Genomic DNA, 25,242 nt, shown 5'->3' on the forward strand with positions numbered 1-25,242 from the left:
CTCCCCCCTCCCCCCCCCCGCCCCTCGCAAAATCAATGAAAATGTCCTTGGATGAGAATTAAAAAAAAAAAAAAAAAGTAGGTGAGAATTAGAACAAGAGAAGACCAAAATCCAGGGGACTCCACCATCTTTAAGAAAGGGCTTTGGAATCAGATGGACTAGGTTCAAATCCTTTGCTCTGTCACTTATCATCTGTGTGGCCTCATACAATTAGCCTCAATTTTTGTATCATTAAATACCTCTCAAGATTATCATAGGGAGAAAATGAAGTAATGCCTGAAAAGTGTCTGCTACAATGCCCTGGCACAGAACAACCATTTTTTGAACACTTTGTATTATTATCAAAGTAACACTCCATCTGCCTCACTAAAGAGGTAAGAGCAGCAGCCTAAAGGTCCAAAATTTTCAGTAATGTGTAAAAGTGTCTAAATACCTACTGTACTAACTCCTTCTTAGCCAATTTAAGAGTTAATTTTTTTCTCCCTGAGATTACTTGTCTCTGTCTAGCTCTCAGATCACGTCACCAGGATCCCCTGGGCCACAGGAATTACTCCTGGAAGTTTAGAGCATATGTGAGAATATCCGCCAATATGTGCCCTGCCTGGAATAACTACGAATACATTTCTTAATCACTTGGATCACCCTGGCATAATGGCCACTCTTATAGCCACATGTATTGTTTGGAGAACACCAGATCCCAGGGTCCCCACACCTCCTTTCCCAATCCAATCTGCTTTGATCAAAAGCCTTGTTCTCTCCAATTTGTGGTACCTGCCTGGGGCTGGAATTAAAATCAAGATGGGAGGCCACATATTGGCAGACACTCTCAACATGATGGTTGTTAACTGTAGAGCCTTTGCCTGGAGACTTTCAGAGGGTACAGTTACCATGACAACCAACAGAAAGATGACAGGCTGGAGAAATGATGCAAATAAAGCAAAAGGGAGGCTAATTTCATGATGACAATCTGACCATGACAGAGTATGCTCACTCACAGATGGGAAAGCATAGTCCAAGTCCTGACCAGGTGACTGTTACTAGAGAGAGGAAAAGAGCGGGGTGGAATTTACCACCGAGAGACCAGAAGAGGGAGAGGCTGGTTGCCAAGGCAACTGGGAAGAAAGGAATGAAAAAATGGAGCTTTACCACAGCAGCAGAAAATTGCTTCTAGCCAAGCAACACAGGACTGTTGCTATAGAAACAAAGAGAACAGGGATCCTGTAGACCATGGGGAGAATTATCACTAAAATGCTGAGCAGGGAAGACTCCTAAATCAGAATGGAGTCCAGGGTCCAAAACAAATGAGAAGTGAGAAAAACATGGTACCGTTTCCATTCATTGTAATTCTACCAGCCCTACCAAAAGGGAATGGGAACATATTTTGTAATACCTTTATAGCATTTTATTTGTACATCTGTCTCCCTAATGATCCTCTAAACTCTACTAAGAATAGTTCCTGCAGGTGATCTGTAATTTGAAATCCTAATTGGAGAGATTAAGTTCAAGGGGAAATCAGGAAATTGAAGTCTATGACCAAGAGTTAATAAGTATTTCTGAAAACAACATAAAACCCTCTAGGGCAGCGGTTCTCAACCTGTGGGTCGCGACTCCTTTGGGGGTCGACCGACACTTTCACAGGGGTCACCTAAGACCATCGGAAAACACATATATAATTACATATTGTTTTTGTGATTAATCACAATGCTTTAATTATGTTCAATTTGTAACAATGCAAATACCTGCATATCAGATATTTACATTATGATTCGTAACAGTAGCAAAATTACAGTTATGAAGTAGCAACGAAAATAATTTTATGGTTGGGGGTCACCACAACATGAGGAACTGTATTAAAGGGTCGCAGCATTAGGAAGGTTGAGAACCACTGCTCTAGGGAGAAGCTTTGCAGGATAATAAGGAGACAAATGGTTACAAAAGGAAGTCAGAAAAGCTACATGTAGTCATGCCCAGGTATTAGCTTTGACCCTCTCTCCACCTTTTATGAGGCCAGATGGGATGTAGCTCAATCTTTTCTGTAAGATAGCTCAAGAGGAAAGGGAGCCTTTCACTTAAAGTATCTATATATATAAAAGCCTAAGTGACCATTACGATGGAATGACTGGAACGGCGGGAATGACCAGAACGACCGGCCACTATAACATGCATTGACCACCTCGGGGCATACACTCAATGCAGGAGATGTCTCCAGCCCGCAGTCCCCGGTCACCAATGGGGCCAGGCCAACCTCCCGGTCCCTTTCCCGAGCCGGCAGGCCCCAATCGCCTGATCAGGGCTGGGCCCCTGGACTGGGATGGGGATCTGGGGATGGATGGTGGCGGAGGCATCCCCTTTCCCAGGGTGTCCAAGGGCTGGCTTCCTCCTCGAGGACGGTGGCCAACCTCCTGGGTCTTTCACCTTGTTTTTCTCCTGGCCGGCAGGCCCAAATCAGCCTGCTGCCCACCCTCCGCGGTGGCAGTTGGCCCCTCCCCACCTGGCCGGCAGGCCCTGATTGCCTGATGGGGGCTGAGCCCAAGCTGGAACGGGGAACTGCGGGTGGGTGGTGGTGGACACCGGCTGCAACAGAAGGAGGGGGAGGAGGCAGAGGGGGCGGGGAGGTGGGGAGGCGGGGAACCTGATGGGCCCTGATCACCGGCCAGGCCTAGGGACCCAAGCCGTGTACAAATTTTGTGCACCAGGCCTCTAGTATGTATATATGTAGAGGTGAAGGATGCATGCAGAGTTTATCTCCAACATACTCCACTGCTTACAGATTGTTTGGGGTAAAGAAATTCTAGTTTAAAAGGCAAAAATGGCCCAGCTGGTGTGGCTCAGCAATTGAGCATCGACCTATGAACCAGGAAGGAGGTTACGGTTCTATTCCAAGTCAGAGGGGCCCAGCCTGACTATACAGAGCACATGCCCGGCTTGCGGGCTCCATCCCCAATTGGAAGGCAGCCAATCAATGATTCTCTCTCATCATTAATGTTTCTAGCTCTTTCTCCCTCTCCCTCCCTCTCTGAAATATATATATATATATATATATATATATATATATATATATATATATACACACACACACACACACACACACACACACACACACACTGAGTGGCCAGATTATTATGACCGGCCAGATTATTATGACCACCCCATCAGTACTTCATTGACACTTCCAAAAATACTGAATATTGAAAACTTCCTAAACAAATACTCTCAAGGTTTTATTATTAGTATTATTTGCATAACTAATTCACTTCATTGTACTGATGGGGTGGTCATAATAATCTGGCCACTCCGTGTATATTATATATTTTAAAGGCAAAAATGTTGGGATAGGTTCAGTCTGGAAGGGCATATCTAAAATGCAGGAATGAGGTACTAGGGATGCTCAAATTACTTGGAGGGTAATAATCCCTTGCCTGCCCTTCTGAAAGTCCACAGCATCCACTAATTGTCACCCACAGTGTGTGAGTGTTGTACCCTAGGAGCAGATGTATAGTCAGGCTGGGCCCCTCTACCTACCTCCTGTTCTTTAGGAAACTGGGAGCAGAACATTGGGTTGGATGCACATGGGAACATGATAGAAAAGGAGAAAGAGAGAAGTGCAGAAAGATAGAAGGGAAAGAAAAAAAGAAAGAGAAGGGAAATTTGGGTGATGACTCGTTAGTGTTTATTATGTTACTTTCTATCCTCTGTATATTTTAAATAATTTATTTTAAAAATTTTTGGAAAAAGAAAGAAACTTGAGAAGGCTAAAAGTGAAACCATTAGAGTGGAAGGTCCATTCAAAGTGAGCATCTAGCCGTAACCGGTTTGGCTCAGTGGATAGAGCGTCGGCCTGCGGACTGAAAGGTCCCGGGTTCGATTCCGGTCAAGGGCATGTACCTTGGTTGTGGGCACATCCCCAGTGGGGGGTGTGCAGGAGGCAGCTGATCGATGTTTCTCTCTCATCGATGTTTCTAATTCTCTATCCCTCTCCTTTCCTCTCTGTAAAAAATCAATAAAAAATAAAAAATTCAAAGTGAAGCATCTGGAATGGGATTCTGGAGGATGCTGTGACAGTCTGGACAGAAGGAAGTAGGTGGGAGGACTGAAGCATCCGTTTCCAAGGTAAAAGAAGAAAGTTGGGTCAAAGACAAACACCAGTTTTTTTGGTAAAACTCAAGGTGCCTTTGCAACCTACGATACCATACTAATTAGGTATCGTAAGTAAAAAATATTTCCTGCCGGAGTATTTCATGGTGAACTTGGTACTTGTATTAGTTTCCCAGAGCTGCCATGCTACCATAACAGATTACCATGGAGGGGGTGGCTTAAAACAATGGAACTGCACTTTCTCACAGTTCTGGGCCAGAAGTTCAAAATCAAGGAGTAGACAGGCCATACTCCCAGGCTTCTGTCTATGGAAGAATCCTTCCTTGCCTCTTCTAGCTTCTGGTGGTTGCTGGCAATCCTTGGCATTACTTGGTCTGTGGCAGCATGACTCCAGTTCTGCCTCTCTCTTCACATGGCCCTCTTCTCTGTCCGAATTTCTCTCTTTTTTTCCCTTGTTTTTTTTAAAATTGATTTGAGAGAGAGAAACATGGGTTTGTTGTTCCGCTTACGTATGCATTCATTGGTTACTTCTTGTATGTGCCGTGATCGGGGATTGAACACACAACCTTGGTGTATCAGGATGATGCTCTAACCAACTGAACTACCCCACCAGGTCCTGAACTTCTCTCTCTTTAGGATACTAGTCATTGGATTAGGGCCCAGCCTAATCCAGTATGACTGCATTTTAGCTTGATTACATCTGCAAAGATTCTATTTCCAAATAAGTTCACATTCACAGGTTCTGGATAAACCTGAATTTGGTGGGGGATATTATACAACCCAGTACAGTGTCTGTCAGTAATCACAACACATCCCATTGGTTTGGTGAATTGCTGTTTCCAGTGGTGATTGGTTAATTCAAATTTGGGAGCATCAGAATTGCGCAAAACAGGCAAGAAGAGGAGAGTAGAGCTCACTATGTTATACCTAAAGAGTTACAGGGTTTGCTTTAGAGCACAACAGACTATTTTCAAAAGACTCTTCACTTTGGACCTTCTGGGCTCCCTAAGAGAGCCCGCATATCCGCAGGGCATCCCTGAAGGCTGCAACATCAGAGTGGGGAAGGTGCAGAAGGAAAAAGAAGCAGAGGTCCTTGCCAGTTCTAATCTCAGGGCTCTTTTTTCTTTTCTTTTCTTTTTTTTTTTTTTTTAATATGAAATGCTTCATGAATATGTGTGTCATCCTTGCGCAAGGGTGATGCTAATCTTCTCTGTATCGGTCCAATTTTCATTTTTTTATTTATTATCCTTTCAATTTTAGTATATGTGCTGCCAAAACGAGCACCTCACGACTCTTTTAAACTTTATCCTGTACTCCTCGGCCCTCCTCTTTCTCATGGCGTGGCATTCTGGACCTTCATCATCTTTATATCTTGAGTTCCAAGCCTGTGTCTTCAGTTCAAACCCGTTCTAAAGCTTCAGTGTCACATTTCCCACTTCCCCTATTTTGGATGACCCATCACTTCAATCTCTGTGTACCCGACCACAATCAGTTTCTTTCTTCCCTGACTTCCCTATTTCAAAGAATCACAGAGGATGTTTGCTATTGAAAGGATCCTCTTAGAAATCTAGTGCAAACCCTCTTGTTTTGTAAAAATGAGTCCAGTCAACAAAACACACCAGATTTTTGCCCTTCCCCTAGGTTCCACATAACCTTCCCAACCCCCTTCCCCCAAAGCTATTCCCTTAGTCTAGAACGCATTCTCCTCTTCATGTAGCCAAATACTACTGGTACTTCTAGTTCCAATATCCTCCACAGGAACTTTCTTAATGACTCCAAACAAAGTGCTCTTCCCCTTCTGAGGCTTGTAACCCTTGTCTGAGACACAGACTGCCTTAGCTTGTAATCATGTTTGCACGCTCATAAACTTTCATAAGGAACTATAGTAGCTTTATCTTCACTGCTCTTAACTACGTGGGAGCTACTATTCCAGGAACTTTTCATATAATAATTTATTTACTCTTCACAACAGTTATTGAGGCAGGTGTTAATATTATATCCATTTTAGAGGAGAAGGAAACTCACTTGGGGCGGTGATTTGCCCAACATCACATAGGCAGTAACCTCAAGTCCCTGTCTTTAACCTTTATACAGGGTGGAGCAAAAGTAGGCTTACAGTTGTTCTTATGGAAAGTAGTACAATAATTAATACGAATAATACAAGAATAAACTGTTTCGCATACTCACAACTGAAAAACTACTTTTGCCAAACCCTATACTCTGCCATCTATACCACCTTCTGTGAATATTTTTGTATCTTTGCATCTCTGCAGGTCTTGGCTCTAAACCCTATTCCAATGTTTTTCTAAGTGTGACCTCAGGGATTCCACCTCCCTGCTTGCTCATCAGCAACGTAGATTTCTGGCCCTGACCTCCTCCATCAGGGTTTTGGAGGTAAATTCTAAAAACACCCTCTGGTTTGAAAATCTCTGCCTGAACAAAATAGGCGTTAGAGGATTTAATGACTGTATGGAGTCAGTTGACTCCAGCTCAGACCGAAGGTATTGCAGTACCAAGTAAGGACAAATGGAGGACACATACGTGCACTGGCATCATAGACTTGCAGCTCCTGCCTGCCATGGGTCATGGGATGCTGTGGACCCATCAGAGATTCAGATCTTTGTTCTCTTTTCCTCCTCTGCCTATCTCCGTCTCTCCAAACCCCGGCTACTCCTTCCTGGATAATTTACTGCCTCTTGAGGCATCAATATGTGTACTCAGATTACTTCAAAGTAGTCCACTTGGGAAGCTTTCTTCTTTTATCAATCCCTCCTGTCTGTCACCTTTCAATAGGATGAATCTGTACCCTAGGTGTGGCTTGTTAAATGGCTTAAATAACACTAGTCATTTGGGGAGAAAATACTTGCAAATTACATATCTGATAAGGTTAATATACAGAATATATAGAGAACTCCTAAAAAAAATCCAATTAAAAACTGGGCAAAGAACTTGAACAGCCATTTCTCCAAAGAAAAAATACAAATGGCCAATAAGCACATGAAAAGATGCTCAATATCACTAATCATTAGATTTGGTGCCAAAACCACAACAGCTACTACCTCACATCTGTTAGGATAATTACTATTAAAAAAAAAAAAAAGTGGCCCTGGCCAGGAAGCTCAGTTGGTTAGAGAGTCATCCTGATATGCCAAGGTTGCAGGTTCAGTCCCCAGTCAGGGCATATACAAAAGCAACCGACGAAGGCACGAATGCATGAATGGGTGGAAAAACAAATCGTCTCTCGAAAAATCAATACATTTTAAAAAATGGTAAAGATAATAAATTAAGATAACTTATGTATATTTTACTACAATAAAAATAATTGGGGGGGAAACGACAACAGCTAACATGCTCGTAGAATGCTTACCATGCGGCAAGCACTGGTCTAAACACTCCACATGTGATAACTCACTCCAAAAATCACTAATCATTTACTGAGCACTTACTATTGCTCGCAACAATCCAATGAAGCAGGTGCTACTATTTACACCTATCTTACAGATACGGAGGCGAGGAGAGGTTAAAATCTGCCCATGGTCACAGAGCTGGAAAATGCAGAGCCAGAGTTAGAACTGAAATCTGTTGGGTGTGAGAGCCCACTTAACCATATTGCTTCCCACAGTTTAAAGGTGATCCATCACTTCCTGGGCACCGAGTCTCATTGGACGCCTGGCACTGAATCTCATTGTTTTTAATAACTCACCTGATTAGAGACTTTAAGAACATATTTACATTTCTTCTGCAAAAGAATGGTAACGTTAATACAGTGGATTCCTTTGGCAGCAATTCTAAATAAAGACATTAACAAGAGCTACCCACCGGACTTAAAGTAGAAATGCCCACACCCCAAGGCAACTTCAGCAGACACATTTAGATACCTCCCCTTCATCCCTCATCAATTATCCCCCAACTGGTTATCTTATCCTTAGAAAGGAACCTCTCTCCTCTCTCTCCCTCCCATCACCTTCCAGACCTACAAGGCATCCCCATGCCCCTTTTCTTCCTAAAGTGAATCTTCTGCAACATCCTGACCCAAGGAGCACTTTAGACAAATTCAGTCTCTAAGATAACTCAAGCTGTCTCAGTCCCCCTGCCCCCCAGATAGCTGCCAATAGAGGCAGGAGTTAAGCACATGCATTAACCTTTTCATGTCTAAGAGGACAACTTTCTTTTCTACACCAAGGGTTGCTTCTTGGCTGCCCCTTATTGTCCGTGCCCACATCCCCAAGTTGGGTGTATATTCTCCTAAATTCAGGAATAAAATCCTAGCTATTTCCAGACACAGATAGAGGTAGGAGTCTATAGAAACGAGCTAGGAAGGAGCTTAAAATACTTCACATTCCAGAAACACCCTCCCTTCCCCCCAGGAGATGGCTTTATTCCCACTCCTTTCTCAGCAGAGTTGGACTCAAAGGAGCTGAAGCTTGGAGTCAGGCAGCTGGTGCTAGCTGTGTGGGCTTAGATAAATGACTGAAATGTCTCAGCTTCAGTTTGCTTATCTGTGAAATGGGGGTGACACCATCCTGTTCTCCAGGTTACCATGAGGATTAAGATACGTAAAACAACTGGCATCTTATTGAGGACCAGGAATTCATTCAAGATCTAGTAAAGGGAGAGAACTCCTACAAATGAGTCTCTTGACAAATGTCCTCAAAAAAGGATGGGAAGCCTGGCTGGTGTGGCTCAGTGGGTGAGCACCGATCTATGAACCAGGAGGTCATGGTTCAATTCCCAGTCAGGGCACCTTCCCTGGGTTGCAGGCTCGATCCCCAGTGTGGGGTGTGCAGGAGGCAGCCAATCAAAATGATTCTCTCTCATCATTGATATTTTCTCTCTCTCTCTCTCTCTCTCCCCCTTCCTCTCTGAAATCAACTATATATATGTTTTTTAAAGGATGGGAACAGCCCTAGCCAGTTTGGCTCAGTGGATAGAGCTTCAGCCCACGGACTGAAGGGTCTCGGGTTCTATTATGGTCAAGGACACATACCACATTTGCAGGCTTGGTCCGGCCCTGGTCTGGGTGCACGTAGAAGGCAACCAATTGATGTGTCTTTTTCACATCGATATTTCTCTGTCTCTCCCCTCCCCTTCCACTCTCTAAAAATCAATGGAAAAATATCCTTTGGCAAGGATTTACAACTAAAAGGATGGGAACAGAGTTGACATTAACTAAAAGGAAAATTAAATTTTAAGACAAGAGTCCCAGCAACCCAAGTCTGTTTTTATCAAACAGCTACTTATAAACTGGGTTTGGTGATGTAGGGGCAGTGGGGGTGGAGTGGAAAGTTTACCTGACAGGAGTCTGGGTTTGGGATTCTGATTTTGTTATGTGACCTTAACCCCTCCAGTACCATGTGGCAGATATTGCCTACTTACCAGGTTGTGATGAGGGTCACTGGCTAAATGCCAGGAATTTATAGTTTTTTTTTTTTTACTCTACTCAGGCTCCATAGGAGTGCCGGCAGGCAATACCAACTCAGGTTTTAGCCGTAAGGCAGGAGTAGCTCAAACAAGGTGGCCTTCTCCCACCATGCCGCTCATGGCCCTTCGAAACAGCAACCGCTTCCCTTTCCACCCCACTGATGGGCAAAGGGGCTGGCTATGGAACATATGCATCACTTCATCCCAGTAAGTGGCAGGCACAGTGACACCCCGCCCCCCGAGTTCCAAGCAGCAGTTAAGCGATGGAATTTCATGTTTACCTCCTCCACACACCCCATGCTAACAAAACAAGCTGATCATTACTATGCTGTGGGGAAGATATTCAGAGGTGGTTTCAAATCCCAGCTCATTGACTTACCAGCTGTAACTTTGGGCAGTTTTGTTTCGCTCTAAGAACCTGTTTCCTCTTCTGTAGTCCTGGTGGGTGTGGCATAATATGGAGAAGTAAGCTCAGGCATAGGCAGTACTCTATCAGGAAGAGCTATTATTAAGTTCTCTCCTCTTGCATTTACAGCAACTTTATAAGAACTACGGGAGGAAAAGGGAGTCTTCATTCTCCTTCATTAAATCCAGGAAAAAAAGGGGGGAGGGTCACATTACATCACAAATTCACTGAGAATTTCTAAAAAGACATCCTGCCATGGGTCATCAGACCACTAACGTAAGAACAGTACCACCCTAAATACAAGGCTTTACAGTTTAGAAAGTGGTTTATCATCTACTACTTCACTGAATACCTGCCAAATCCCTGTGAAGTAGCATTTATCCCCATTTTGCAGATAAGGAAACTAGGACTCAGAAAGATTAGGCTAAAGGCACAGAACAAGTGGTGGAACCTGGATTTCAGGCCTTCTGAAGTACAAATTCAGCATGCTTTGCAATTCACAAGGGAATTTCGTGTTCGCCAAGAGCCGAGCCCACGTTGTTTAGACATGTCTGAAATGGCATTTCGGGAACCCAAAGTGGAATGACCAGGTGAGCAATGTGGTTAGAGAAATGCAACCCTCTGGCTCCTTTGTAGCTACCCTGCAACAGTCTTCCTTGGTTCAGGGAGACTCAGTTGGCATAAGCTGCCCCCACTCTGACATGTTTGAGAAAGTTTTATTAGCTGTCCCAGAAGGCAACATTTTTAAATCAGGCGATCAATAATTACAACTAAATACATAATTTCAGATAAACTTGCCTTTCAAAATAAGTCAAGACTCTCACAACAGGATAATTGCCCAAGAGCTTTTTTCTTGTACAAAAACGCCACCACTTTGCAAAAGGCATACAAAAATACAGTATTAAAAAAAACACACACACAAAAACTGCTTCCGGTATAATATCCAACAGCAGCTCATAAAACACAAGCTATTCAGGTGAGACATCAGTAACCTATTTCCCACCCATTCTCCAAAGAGAGTTCCAGAAGTCACTTGGCTCCAGAAAACCATGCTCCAAAAGGTAGAGAGACTTTCTCCAAACTTCCACTGGGGTTTTCTCTAGGGCCAAGAAGCAACCTCAGAAACAGACTCTCGTGCATAACAGGTTTAGAAGTAGCAGGTGGCTTTCCAGAGCCACATACAGCTCTCAACCATCCTTCCCTCCCCCACTTTCAAACCCACAGCCAGCAGAGCCCTGGAAGGGGGGGTCGATCCTTTTTTCAGAATAGGCTTGGGGGCTCCTGAGGTTGCCCACAAGACACTACAGGGTTAGGTTTTTTTACAGACTGGAGGTTGCACCTGGAAGCCACTTGGAGGTGCGGAGTCCAGCTGGGGCAAAATGCACCATGGTCCACTGAGCAAAGCCCCCACCCCGGGAAGCCAGGCGGCCTTCTGGAGCACTGGATGAGTCCCAGCAGCTCTCCCAGGAAGACCTTCAGTAAGGCCCAAGTTCTGAGACAGAGATCTGACTCATGGCAGGCTGGCAGGTGGCCCAAGGGTGGCTACAGAGACACAAGCTCCTTGGAGCTGCACGAGGACAGGTTTGCATGGTTCTAGTAGAACTTCAAACTTATCAGTCAGGGCTTGAGATGAGAGGAAGCTGCGAAAGAGGAAATGGTACAGTTCTCACTCCTGATGTGCCTGACGACCGCCTTGAGAAAAGATTCCAAGATGGAAGACACCTGGGTGGGGAACAAGTTCACAGCCAGAACCCCAAGCCTTCCCTTGGTTAGGACCCATGTCCCTGCATCTTGGGGAAATATTTCTGACCTCTGGGAAAGGGGTGCTCTAACGCCCATTGCTAACAAAGGCAGAAGGAAACAAAAAGGTCCCTTGTGAGGACAGAATGGTCTTTCCCTCAGAGGAAAGGGCCCAGAGGGCTTTGAGACAAAGAATCTAGAGGCCAAGCTCTTTAAATGTTCTCAAGGCAGCAGCATTGAGTGGAAGGAGGGGTGTCATCTGACAATATATATGTATATATTAAAGGTTTCCAACTCCTCAGCTACTGTAAAGTGTCTGACAGTGAGGTAACGGTCCATGTTGATCAAGTCTGCGAGCTTGTCTTCACCCAAGACAGCTCGTATGTCTCCTGGAAAAAGGAGCCTCAGGGAGTGCATCCAGGCCCAGCTGTCCCAGCATCACCCCAGAGACACCAGTGGGAGCATCCCTTCCCAGCCTAAAGCTCATCCGGAGTGTGAGATTTCATGCAGGCTGGAGGCCCCGACAACGTCCACCACCTGTTGCATAGCATCTGTCAGGCTTTTCTTCAGAGCTAGTGAGCTAGGCAGACCCCAAGGCTCCTCAGTCAGCTGCCCGCCTGAGAAGCCAAAGGCGCCAGAGAAGACACAGTGCTCCTGTTGAGTCAGGGAAGAGGGAGAGCTGGGTTTCCAGGGTGCACCAGCTGCAAAGCATCCTGGGATCTACTGTCCAGACTGTCCCGCCGTAACCAAAATGTGCAAATTACTAAAGCGGAGAGGGACGGTTAAAAAATTAACTCAGGTCTTTGTAAGAGCAGTCAGGCGTTTTGGTCAGTTAGTAGCCACTGAGATACGCGATTCTTTTCTGCAGTTGCTGCTGCCGGCATCGAAGCTGCCTTTTCTCGGTAGCCATCCTCTTCTCCGCCCCCACCAGGGCCTGCAAGTATTCCAACGCCTTGCTCAGGATCACCACTTTAGGGGCCTTGGAGCAGCTGGCCAGGGTGGGTACCTGGTCCCTCAGGGCCAAGAACCTTGAACGGAGGTCATTTCGCCTTTTGCGCTCCAGGAAGTTGTGGTTCTTCCTCTTGGTCACATCCTCGGTGTCAGAGCTGACAGGTCTGGGGTGGCCGGACTGGGGAGCCTCACTTTCTATCGGCAGGGGGCTCCCAACCTCTTCATGTACCTCATCTTCCTTTTCCTCTGGAGCTTCTGTCTCCAGAGCCTCTTCTTGAGGACCTCTCTCTGGAGGCCCTTCTTGGGAACAGCTCTCAGGAGGAAAACGGGCGGCATAGTTGTGCTGTTGCTGATGGATGGAGATGTGGAAGTGTTTCATGCAGGGGTCCAAAGGGTCTGCTCGCACTGTGATGGTGACCGGCTTCCGCACACCCAGGGACTGTCTCTTCTCCACTGTCACAACATCAATTTCTTCCCCCTCTGTCCAAGAAGAGAGATCAAGAGAAAAACACACCCCATGAGAAACATATACAAGGATCCTACGCTGGGAAAGGAAATGACATTTTTCTAATTTAGATATAAGCAAACTGAAGTGAAGGGAAAGACAGCTGATTCATTTGTAATGGGTAAGGGCAGTGTGAAGGAAAGGAAGGGAAATAAGCAAGAAGGGAAATATTCTCCAATTTCCTTTTGCACAGCAAGGCTTAGATAAGAACAAAAGGCAGGCCCAAGCCAACAGCCCCCAGTCTGCACAGGCTCTCCCCTCCCCCACTGAGAGGATGGAGAGAAAGAGCTATCAGCCTGGGACAAAGTTTAGCTATAAAGATCTTCCCCAGTCGGGTTCTTTCATGCCCCATCAGAATTGTAAATGAGGGGTCTGTGGGCAGAGTTGCCCTTTGTTCCTGCCCAGCACAGCCTGCACTTGGGGAATTGTTACTTTTCACAAGTTATAAATCCTATTATTCCCCCACCTCTCTATTCTACTATCCCTTTCAGACGAAGATTCAGAGAAGGGAGGGCTGCAAGGCATCTCTCATCTCTCCACACCCACAGAGGGGAAGGAAAGGTTTCCGTTAGGGGCATTTTGCTATCGGGTTCAATGGGTTTCTAAAGTCATCCATCATTTATAGGTTGCCTGCCCCACCCCCTTCCCTGGACCAGAATAGGGTTGGATTTGTAATTGCAGGTCGGCAAAAGCTGCAGAAACTTCACAAAGGTACAAGCGACCATTTCCACGCTACCTGTGCCAGGGGTAAGAACCAAGCAGAATATCCCCATGCAAGGGCTGAAACACCAGGGACCTGGACATGCCCCATCATTCCCTGGCTTGAGGGTCTCTTAGGTTACCCCAACCAGGAGAGGGGCATTTAGGGGAAAACCTTCCTGCTCCACACGTTTTTCAGACCTCCACATAGCAGACCACCTAATGCATTTCAGCCTGACAACAGAAGAGCTCAGTTCTCTGTCTCTTTTGCATATCAGGAAGCTTGAGCCCCTTTGTCAGGAAGGCTTCCATTGTGTGGACAATCGCATTACTTCTCCATTAATAAAACCTGACCATTCAGCCCTCCTGGCCCCAAGGCCTGTGATTGGCTGGCTAAGCTGTGTTTGGAATGCTGTTTTACCCAGCCCCTACCGGCTATTGGCTGAGCTTTGCCATCAGTCACTCTCCCCACCCCCCTCATTGTTTGCAATCTGTTGCATTTTGTTCTGAGCCATGTGGCCTGTGAACCAGGAGCTTGCAAACAGGTTCAGGTTAAAGGGCAGGTCAGAAGATTATTCAGCAGGCTCCCCCGCATCCCAAACTTTAATATTTCAATGTTAAACCTGGTGGCTGGGAAGGCTCGGCCTAAGGAAGAAATAATGTAAGACCACTATTCCCCTTTTCAGAGAGCAGTGTCTAACTCTACCCAGACAAGCAAATGCCCTCAGCTGGACAATCAAGGCCAAGCCCCTCATATGCCAAGGGAGAAACAGACCTAGATCATCCAAATCCACACATCACTTTTGTAACATTCTGGACCTCAAAGTAACATCTCAAACTCCCAAAACAGTGCTCTTCCCACTCTTCCACTCCATCAGCCTTTGTAGAGATCTATCTTTGCTGGTTTCTTGATCTCCAAATTCCCATTCCAGCCATTAAATAAATACAAGCTTTTGGTATAGGAAGCAAGCAGGTTAAAAATGACCTTAAACACAGTGGACTGGAAAATAGTTGACTTTTAAATTTTTCTTGTTATCCTTACTTTTTCCCTTCAAGTGTATGACGACTTCCATACCCTATTCCAGGGGTCCTCAAACTTTTTAAACAGGGGGCCAGTTCACTGTCCCTCAGACTGTTGGAGGGCCGGACTATAGTTTAAAAAAAAACTATGAACAAATTCCTATGCACACTGCACATATCTTATTTTGAAGTAAAAAAACAAAACGGGAACAAATACAATATTTGTGTTTGCATGTGGCCCGCGGGCCGTAGTTTGAGGACCCCTGCCCTATTCCCTAGTCCCCCCCTCTAAATGGTCATGTAAAGTTATCCTTAAAAGTGAACAAGTGGGACATCTGTAATACTTTCAACAATAAGATAAATTTTTTAAAAAGTGACAGGGTTTTCTCTGTCCTGCATCTTATAAAAGCACCCGCTCCGATATTTCTTATGGATACAGAGGTCCGAGAAGAGAGTAGGCTAAGAACATTGTAGTCTGGTGGCCTGGGATGCTGGTCTGCCCTTAGTGAGGTTTACACTTGCATTCAACGCTGGGGAAAGCGGCCTGGAATTCCATATCCTTGACCCCCCCAGCATCTAGATTCTAGAGAGTTTGGCACAAAGTAGGGGCCAGTGAACCCTTTTCGAATGCAAGGAGGCAGCTGAAGCTCTCGGATGGATTTGGAAGGGAGTTAGAGGGACACCTTTCCAACTCAGGCCAAAGCAACAAGGCAAGATGTAGCCCTTCTCAGATAAACTACACTGAAGACCCTCTAAACATCAAGAAGTACCTGGTTGAGATGGAGGGTTGGGCAAAGAAGCTGGCTAGATGGCAGGAAGCTGGGGCTCACTTCTAGTGATTTCCTATTTCTAAGCCTCAGTTTTTCCATCTGTTAATGGTCAGGGTTCATTCCTTCCTTGTCTCATGGGTAATGGTGTGGATGCACAAATGATAAGGGATGGGAGCATTTTAAAGTCAAGCAGACAGGAGACTAGGTTTTTAAAAGGATGAAGGCTTTGGCTTTGCACAAAAGGCTCCTCAGCTTCCTCTCTCCCTAGGGGAGTGTGAGTTTCCCAGGAAAAGAGGCAGTAACAAAAAACTTCAAGCCTGGAGTGACCCTTAAGGGACCTCTTCCAGCCTCCCAGGACAGAAATCCCCTACTGTCCAATCCCGTATTGTCCTCTCCAAGCCTCACCCTTGTCTCCCTTGTCCCCTGGGGTTCCAATCATCATCAAAGAAGCGCTGGCTCCCACGCCACTTCTTCAAACTGTTTACTAACACACCCACGTGCCAGACAGACACTGCTGGGGGCTACACTGGCAGCTTCAGCCCGAGAAAGGGGGAGGTGGCCGAAGGGCTTGCGAAGATTCAGTGCCTGACCTCAAACAGCGGCAGAGTTTTGGCCACCCATGGGGTGCCCCACTCCACACACACCTCCTGATCAGCCCGGGGCAGTCCTTACCCGAGTCGCTAGGGCTCTCGGACCCCGAGCAGGCCTGGGTCTTGGCCTCGCCCAGTGGGCAGGGGGCAGCGGGCACCGGGGTGCCGACTTCGAGGCTGGGAGCGCAGTCCGGGGCGGCGGGCAGCTTCGGCGGGTTCCCCCGGGGCGCGCCAGTGGCGAGCCGGTCGCTCACCGCTCTCTCCAGCCGCTCCCGGGCTGAGAAGCCGCTCCACATGCAGTCACGGCGGATGATGGAGGCGTAGTTTCTGCCCCAAGCTTTCGAGTGGCCCCGGGATTCTGCCTCATCCCCGGCGCCCCCTCCGGGCCACGGCTCCGGGGGACCAATTCCAGGGGCCGGGTCCCCGGCGCCGGGACCCGAGCCCCAAGGCGGCGACGTGGGAGGCGACGGCACCAGCTCGAATTTCTTCCAGATGTCCTCGCTGGGCGCCGTGGAGCGGTAGAAATCCTCCCCGCAGTCATAGTCGTAGAAATAGTGCTGGTACGAGTCGAAGTCCATGTCCGCTCCCTGCGAGAGGGAAGGGGGACGTGCTGATTGGGGTACGGGCCCGGGGAGGGAGGCGTTCCCGGATTCCCAAGCACAGCCGGCTGCAAGGCTCTACCCCTCCCGAACCTCTGGGCTTGGAACCCACGCCCTTCCCTCGCGTCCCGGGAAGCCCGGTGCTGGGTCAGCGAGCCCGGGGAAGCCGCTCACAGAGCGCGGACGCGGCTGCAGGAGCGAGTTCAAAGCAAACTTTGCCAGCGCCGCCCGGGGCGCAGCTCCCAGGGCCCAGCCGGGCCGGGCGGGGGCGCACTGTGCCCAGAAGGCAGCCTGCAGCCCGCCCCCCGGGACCCGTGCCCGTACCCAGGCGGCCCCTAGCCTCACCTCGCTCCGGCCGCCCGCCACCGAGAGCGGACCCGCTCGGGGCCGGCTCGGGGCAGCCCGGCAGCCCGCACACAAGCACATGCGCGCCACCGAGCGCGCGACCCGCATCCAAGAGCGCGCCCCCGCGCGCGCGCTCTTTCCCTCGCTCGTGCACGAAGCCCCAGACGCTGCTACCGGGATAGGCGCGGGAGCGCGAGATGCAGGCGCATTGTTTCCCGGCTGCCTTATATCTCGTCGCGCGCTCTAGGCTCCGGGACCCGGGGGCGGGCCCTACGGGACAAGCCCCTCCTCCTATTCGCCCCCTCCCAGCAGTCGACAGGTGGGGACTCGGAGTCTCCGCCCCACCCCTGCTGGCTGCTCTCTCCGGCTCCATTAGTCCCTATACCCCACAAATAAATTGCACACGGGGGAGGGCAGGGCAGGCGGCAAGCTGATGCAGCCCGGCGGTCGCCTGGTGGGGGCGTGACTCTTCCCCAAGACCCAGACGGCCCCTGCAGACCGAACTAAAACGGTGATCCTTGCCCACTCCGGGCTGGGAACGAGGGCTACTCCCCGCCGCGCCCCGCCCTGCCCAGCCCCGCGAGTCTACTTCCCAGGCCTCGCCCAGCCTAGTTCAGGTGCGTCTGGCCCGCGGGGGGTGAGGTGGGGAAGCCCTCGCACCTACACCGCGCCACCTGGCGGCCCGCACTCCCGCACTGGGGCTGGTCCCCAGCATCTGGTTCTTCACCCGGTGACCGGTTTCTTTAGCTAGGTGTTACAGACCTGGGCCCCAGCGAAACGAGGTGGTGAAGATTCCGGACTTTGGAGCCTGAAACTTCACTTTTTTTTTTCTTCTTTTTAATCCTCACTCGAGGATATTTTTCCATTCATTTTTTAGAGAGAGTGGGAGAGAGAGGACAAGACACAGAGAAATATCGATGTGAGAGAAACACATGGATTAGTTGTGTCCTGCACCTACGCCAACCAGGGCCCGGCAGGGGAGGAGTCTGCAACCAAGGTACGTGCCCTTGACTGGGATCAACCTGGGACCGTTTGGTCCACAGGTGGATGCTCTATCCACTGAGCCGAAGTTCACTTTTCTGTGCCTCAGTTTCATCTACAAAATGAAGGGACAGTAATACCTTCAGAAGTGCGAGTTTTTAAGAAGATAAGGGTATCTAGAGAAGGGAATCAGGCCAGGAGGGAGGCCAGCAGAACAGAGCCCCTAGTGCGGTGGTAAGGAGGATGATTTTCCTCCAGGGCCAGGCCACGCGGAGGCCTCTTCCTTACACCACACACAAAATACTCTGTAGGAGTTGTAGTATTAGAGGAAAGAATGGGAATTTGGCGTCTGGAAACTGTTCAAGCTCTTACTTTGCTACTTGCTAGCTGTAGAGCCAAGACATTTGAAGGCCTCTGTCTGCCTACCTGTAAAATGGGAACATTGCTTGCAGCTGCCTCTCTGGCCAACATAATGGACATGTAAACCCTTTATGTCATCTTACATGTAGACTATCTTCGGTAAAAGAGGAAAAGCCAGACTATACAGTTATTCTATTGAGACCAAGGAAAGTAACTTGGAATAGCTGCCAATTAATCTAGAATGCTTCACCTGGCATTCAAGGTCTGGTCTCTGTCTGCAAGCAGCAGCCTGACGGCCTGCTGTCTGTGTCTTTCCCTCCCACCTCTGCAGTCTAAGAACAACAACTACTCACTGTTGGCATCCCAGCAGAGAGAAAGGAGACGTACAAGTAGTTCCGTGTTGTTGGAACGCGGGACACACAGTGTGAGTTGATACATGAGTTGGGAGGAGGCAGGAAAGATGATCCCCTGAGCTTTGGATATGTTGGGTCTAAGGTGTATGTGGGACATCTTTGAAAGCTGCAACTAGCTCTTCCTAGCTTTGTAACCTCAGTACCTGGCAGGTATTTATGAACTTACTGAGTGATTCAGCCAACCAGGTATTATTGAGACAGCCTGGGTGCCTTACTTTGTGCTAAACAGAGGCACAGGTCAGGGGAAATTCAGGTCTGGTTGCAGCCCTGAGGCAGAAGGATTGGAAATGTCTTTTGGAGACTTATTCTCTGGTCCAGGGGTCCTCAAACTACGGCCCGCCGAAAACATTTATCCGGCCCGCCAGGTGTTTTTGCCGCCGCTGTGTGCATAGGAATTTGTTCATAGTTTTTTTTTAAACTATAGTCCGGCCCTCCAACGGTCTGAGGGACAGTGAACTGGCCCCCTGTTTAAAAAGTCTGAGGACCGCTGAAACCGGTTTGGCTCAGTGGAAAGAACGTCGGCCTGCGGACTGAAAGGTCCCAGGTTCGATTCCGGTCAAGGGCATGTACCTGGGTTGCAGGCACATCTCCAGTGGGAGATGTGCAGGAGGCAGCTGATCGATGTTTCTCTCTCATCGATGTTTCTAGCTCTCTGTCTCTCTCCCTTCCTCTCTGTGGAAAATCAATAAAATATATTAAAAAAAAAAAGTTTGAGGACCCCTGCTCTGGTCCATAAAAATGTCTGAAGTGGTTGCTGTATCAGAGTTCTTGGTTACAAATGACAGAAACTAACCCTGGATAAATTTAAGCAGAAAATCACTTTATTGTAAGGATTTTGAGTTTAGAATCCATAGGAAGCTGGGAATCTATGCTTGGAATATGAGTCTTCTTTCTTTATCTAGACAAGGGTCCTTACTCAACAGCCCCTCTCCGTGATTCATTGTAGTAGGTGATATCTGGGGGCAGCCAGGAGATGACTCCACCTCGAGAAATAGGATACAGTAAATTGTCATCTGAGAGGCTGTTCCTTCACTTTGCACTTTGTTTGATGTTGGTCTTCCTTACCAGACTATAAACTCAATGAGGGCAGAGACAAATACCAGTCTGGCCCGCGGGGGGTGGGCAGGGCCGGCGGCAAGCTGTAACTTAGAACAGAGTCTGGCACATCATGGGTGTTTTGTAAACGTGTTGCCTGTTTGACTGGACCTACATCTCCAATGCGTTAAACTAGAAATGTGTCAGCTTCCAGTGGTAAGGTATTGGGAAGGGGTAGTAGGCCCATGTCTTTTCATCATGAAGGTGGCAAGAAGAAGGGCCTGGGCCCAGCCAGCAGTTGAGCTCACTAGTTTGATTCCTAGTCAGGGCACATGCCCAGGTTGCAGGCTTGATCCCCAGTAGGGGGGCAGTGCAGGAGGCAGCTGATCAATGATTCTTTCTCATCATTGATGTTTCTGTCTCTCTCGTCCTCTCCCTTCCTGTCTGAAATCAATTTTTTAAAATATTAAGAAAAAGAAGAAGAAGCCCCTGAAGCAGCCCAAGAAGCAGGCCAAGGAGGTGGATGAGGAAGGTAAGGCATTTGAGCAGAAGCAAAAAGAGGAGCAGGAGAAGCCTGAGGAGCTAAAAGTGAAGGCCACAGGGAAGGGCGCCTTGGCCACAGGTGGTATTAAGAAACCTGGCAAATAAATGGTGATGGGAAAGGAAAATAAAATAGAATACAAAATAAATGAATAAAAGTAAATTTTTATAAAAGAAGGAGGAATCTGGCAAAGGGCTCTCCCTCTCAGGATCACACCTGCGCCTTTCCTGTCCCCTTCCGCTTCCCCCCAGTCACATTACCTGTACCCTTCTCTCTCCTAAGCTCCAAAGGCCCCCTCTTTTGCCTCTGTAACTTGTTTCCAAAGCCCATCTCTTCTATGGCTCACTTCTTCTACTTCTGTGACTTTCTAAATAAACTTTCTCTTATTAAAAAAAAAGAAGAAACACCTATGGATTCTTTTATAAAATCACCCCCCCCGGGATTCAGGGCTCCGTTCTCCTGGCAGTTTGCTAATTTTGCGTAGCAATTAGTACTGACTTCTCAAAACGGGCTATCCCAATGCAGTTGGAGAATGTCCCACGTAGTTCCTCAGAGACCGTGGGTAGCCCTGTGCTTTTTTATTGCACACTGGAAGAGGAGGAACTTGAATAATTACTAAATTCCCAATCGGAGTGGTCTGGAGGAAGACACAGTAATCCGAAACTAGACATTAATTCAAGCCCTTCCTGAGACGGGCAGCAAAGAGCCAGGATATGCCTTATTTTAAAATCCGTCCTACCTATTCACTGACCGCACAGGCCGGACCACATGGTCCTCTCTTGCAGCCAATCCAACTGTGAGCAGCAGATGGGATAATTTGCATTTTTCTTCTTCTATTTTCTTTGACAGGCAAATTAAAGGGTTTTTTTAATTAAAAAGAAAAAGAAATCTGGCAAAAGGTGAGCTGTTCCTTGTGCCTGGTGATCCTTCATTCCATTCCTGTTTGTTTGTTTGTTTTGTTTTGTTGTTTTTAATAGTTTACTGATATTTAGAGAGAGGAAAGGAGAGAGAAGCATCCAAGTATTTTTATTGATTTCAGAGAGGAAGGGAGAGGGGGAGAGAGATAGAAACATCAATGATGAGAGAGAATCATTGATCGGCTGCCTTCTGCATGCCCCGCGCTGGGGACTGAGCCTGCAACCTTGTCATGTGCCCTGACCAAGAATTGAATCATGACCTCCTGGTTCATAGGTCGGATGCTCAATGACTGAGCCACGCTGGCTGGGCTTACAAATTTTTTGTAACAGCAAAACATCAATGGGCCGCCTCCTGCACACCCCCTGTTGGGGATCAAGCCTGAAATGCAGGCACATGCCCTGACCAGGAATCAAACTGGCAACCTTTTGGTTCACAGGACAATGGCCAACCAACTGAATCACACTGGTCAGGGCAATTCCATTCCTGTTTTAACATATGGATTCTCTGTCATAACATCTCTTGGCACCTATAGCTAGAATGAAGTATTATCTTGGAGCCTGTTATACATTTAGGAATAAACTTTTGTTTAAAATAATAATAATAGTAATAATAACGCAGTGGCTAATCTCTTTAGTTCTTCTCATTCGGCCAATTCAACCTCAACTGTGAGGTCAGAGTAAACCCAGCCCAGAATCCTGTCAACTTGTGCTCTTCAATCTTTGTTGTATTCCGAGTTCTGTATTGCCTGGAATTAAACCAGCTCACTTGAAAATAAAATAATGAAATGAAATGAAATGAAATAATAAAATAAAATAAATAAAATAAAATAAAATAAATAAAATAAAATAATAAAAAAATAAAATAAATAAAATAAAATAAATAAAATAAAATAAATAATAAAATAGAGATGTGTCAACTTTAGAGATAGGGACAGAATAACTTAAGCCCAGTACAGACTATAACCTGAATAACTGTATTAATGCAGCTAAAGAAAAGAAGGTGCCAGTTAGGAGGGGTCTGGACAGAGATCAAGAAGAGTTGTCAAGCCCTAACCGGTTTGGCTCAGTGGATGGAGCGTCGCCCTGCGGACTGAAGGGTCCCAGGTTCGATTCCGGTCAAGGGCATGTACCTTGGTTGCGGGCACATCCCCAGTGGGGGGTGTGCAGGAGGCAGCTGATCAATGTTTCTAACTCTCTATCCCTCTCCCTTCCTCTCTGTAAAAAATCAATAAAATATATTAAAAAAAAAAAAAGAAGAAGAGTTGTCAAGGCAATCACCAGAGTGTCCATCCTAGCACTGCCTGGGGACAAGATGCTAGTCCAGGGACACGGGAGATGGAGGCATCATTCTTTGAAACCACCCAATTCAACCCCCCCTTCACTGGTGCTGTGGGTCACCAAGCAACATGCTGAAAACCACTCTGTTCCCTGTGTAGATTCGCCTCCAGGGAGAGAATGCGCTCAACAAACAAGAAGATCCTGTCTGCTTCAAAGCTTTGCCTCCCTTTATAAATTAATGAATTGGTATTTGATTTGAAATATCGGTCTCATGAGCCTGGCTAATGTGTGTCTGTTTATAGAAATGCTGCCACTTTTAGGGCTGACAGCTCTGGTTTCTTCGGAGATGTCTGGAGCCAAGGTAGTGATGAATTCACTAAGGTAACAAATGCTACCCTAGGGACGCTCAATTTGTCTGCAATTTTAAATTTTCTTTAAAAAATATTTTTAAAATGTATTTTTATTGATTTCAGAGAGGAAGGGAGAAGGGGAGAGAGATAGAAACATCAATGATGAGAGAGAATCATTGATCGGCTGCCTTCTGCATGCCCCGCGCTGGGGGTTGAGCCTGCAACCTTGTCATGTGCCCTCACCAGGAATTGAATCATGACCTCCTGGTTCACAGGTCGATGCTCAATGACTGAGCCATGCTGGCTGGGCTTAAAAAAGATTTTTAATCAAAATAAGACATGTACATAGTGTTTTAAAAATCAACTAAATGTATGACAAGGTTAAAACAAAAAGGCAGTCTTCTGCCCTGCCTTTTCCATCCCTGATTCCCATTCACAAAAGGCAACTAGTCTTTTTGCTGTTTGTTTGTTTTTTTGTCCCTAGTACTTACTTCCATATATTGACCAATCCAGAGAACCTATTTTTTTTTCCTGATTTAAAAATTCTTATTGACATTTTACAATAGAAGGAGAAGATGTAGCTCTTATATTTCCCTTTCTATCCCCACATACTTGGTCTTCCCATTTTTCCAGTAGAATTATAGTTCAAATTTAAAATTAGTCAATATTTATAGTATTTTGGCTATATGAATACGGAATACTAACTATATTTCCTTTCTTCTACATTTTTTTTCAGATTTAAATTGTCTCATTTTTCTCTTTTGCTTAGATTTCTATGTATATGACTTTACATATCCATTCCCACTAGAGCTACAATGATCACTTAACATGGTCAAACATGTCAAGTTTGTTTTTTTCTTGAAAATATCCCTTCTTGGAGCCCTTTGTCTTTCTGTTCCAATTTGAATTTATTGATCTGTAGGCCTGATCCACAATTTTCATTCTGCAACTTTGTCACCATCATCCTGGAAATTCCCTTTGCTTCTCTCCTATTCTGGCTCCCGTTTTCTGGAGCTCATTTCTTCTTTCTTGATTTACTTCCTCCCATTGGTTAAGCACATCCTCCAGCAGCTGCCTGAGAAAGGGTACTTTTACCTTGCATTTCTGAAATTGTCTTTATTATACTGGCACCTTTGGTTTCTGTGTTTAAAATATATATATATATATATATATATATATATATATATATATTTGTGTGTGTGTGTGTGTGTGTGTGTGTGTGTGTGTTTTAATTGATTTGAGAGGAAGGGAGAGGGAGATAGAAACATCAATGATGAGAGAATCATTGATTGGCTGCCTCCTGCACGCCCCCTACTGGGGATCAAGCTGAAACACGGGCATGTGCCCTAATTAGGAATGGAACCAGTAACCTTTTGGTGCATGGGATGGCACTGCAACCAACGGAGCCACTCCAGCCAGGGCTTCCCCCAGAATTTTAATTAATTAATTAATTAATTAATTAATTTTTGTTTTGTTTTCTTCCCAGAATTTTAAAGGTATTGCTTTCCTGTTTCTTAGTAACCAGTGTTGCTACTGAGAAGAGTAATATCATTTAATCTCTAAACCGTTGTATGCGACCTGTTTCCTCTGGAAGCTTTTAGGATGTGCTCTTTGTCTTGGCATTCAGGAAAAAAAAATTTTTTCTAATATATTTTTATTGATTTCAGAGAGGAAGGACGAGGGAGAGAAAAATAGAAACATCAATGATGAGACAGAATCATTGATTGGCTACCTCCTGCACCACACAGGGGATCGAGCCCACAACCGGGCATGTGCCCTGACTGGAAATTGAACTGTGACCTGGTTCCACTGAGCTATGCTGGCCGGGCTACATTCTGAATTTTTTCATTGGTGTGGGTCTGTTGTATAAGGAAGAACTTGACTGGCCCTTGTATGAGCTTCCACCACTGTCTCTTCCTAGGAGGTAGCCTGGAAATCCTTGGAATTTCCTGAGTGATAGAACAGTCGGTTATTCCTGGTGGGCCCTAATGGTTTATGCTAATGAAGGTACTCATGGTGAGTGGCTAGATAATTTAAGATGATTTAGGGAAAGGGCTGGCCCAGCCAGAAAAGCCAATTATGCAATTACAGGGTGGAGGCTTTGAGCCATGTGTTATCTGCCTGCCTTCTGGGAAGGAGAAGGGGGCTGGAAATTAAGTGGGCAATGATTCCATCAATCATGCCTACATAATGAAACCCAAGTAAAAACTTTGGACGCTGAAGCTC

At 46.5% G+C, this 25,242-nt stretch overlaps 1 protein-coding gene and 1 pseudogene across 2 annotated transcripts; both read right to left on the reverse strand.

Moving 5' to 3' along the window:
- Nucleotides 1–5,242: 5,242 nt before the first annotated feature.
- Nucleotides 5,243–5,341, reverse strand: LOC118677875 (annotated as a pseudogene).
- Nucleotides 5,342–9,515: 4,174 nt separating this feature from the next.
- Nucleotides 9,516–17,599, reverse strand: MYCL (MYCL proto-oncogene, bHLH transcription factor). 2 transcript variants are annotated; one of them, XM_036351044.1, is made up of 3 exons: nucleotides 17,142–17,599; nucleotides 16,280–16,754; nucleotides 9,516–13,093 (listed from the first exon to the last, which is right to left on the reverse strand). In XM_036351044.1, exons 1-3 carry the CDS (start codon nucleotides 17,247–17,249, stop codon nucleotides 12,495–12,497), a joined length of 1,182 nt encoding a protein of 393 aa, XP_036206937.1. In that variant the 5' UTR covers nucleotides 17,250–17,599; the 3' UTR covers nucleotides 9,516–12,494. The 2 variants fall into 2 exon arrangements, with proteins under 2 accessions (XP_036206937.1, XP_036206935.1); XM_036351042.1 differs by having other exon boundaries at nucleotides 16,280–16,784; nucleotides 17,142–17,598.
- Nucleotides 17,600–25,242: the final 7,643 nt, after the last annotated feature.

This window comes from Myotis myotis, unplaced genomic scaffold (assembly GCF_014108235.1).
Source record: "Myotis myotis isolate mMyoMyo1 unplaced genomic scaffold, mMyoMyo1.p scaffold_m19_p_2, whole genome shotgun sequence".
NCBI classification, from domain to species: Eukaryota; Metazoa; Chordata; class Mammalia; order Chiroptera; family Vespertilionidae; genus Myotis; species Myotis myotis.

Coding starts and splice junctions, on each gene's coding strand:
- MYCL (XM_036351042.1), bottom strand. CDS start 17,249: ATGCGGGTCGCGCGCTCGGTGGCGCGCATGTGCTTGTGTGCGGGCTGC. Junction 16,785..17,141: donor TGGCGGGCGGCCGGAGCGAG/GTGAGGCTAGGG, acceptor TCCCTCTCGCAG/GGAGCGGACATGGACTTCGA. Junction 13,094..16,279: donor CGAGAGCCCTAGCGACTCGG/GTAAGGACTGCC, acceptor CTTCTTGGACAG/AGGGGGAAGAAATTGATGTT.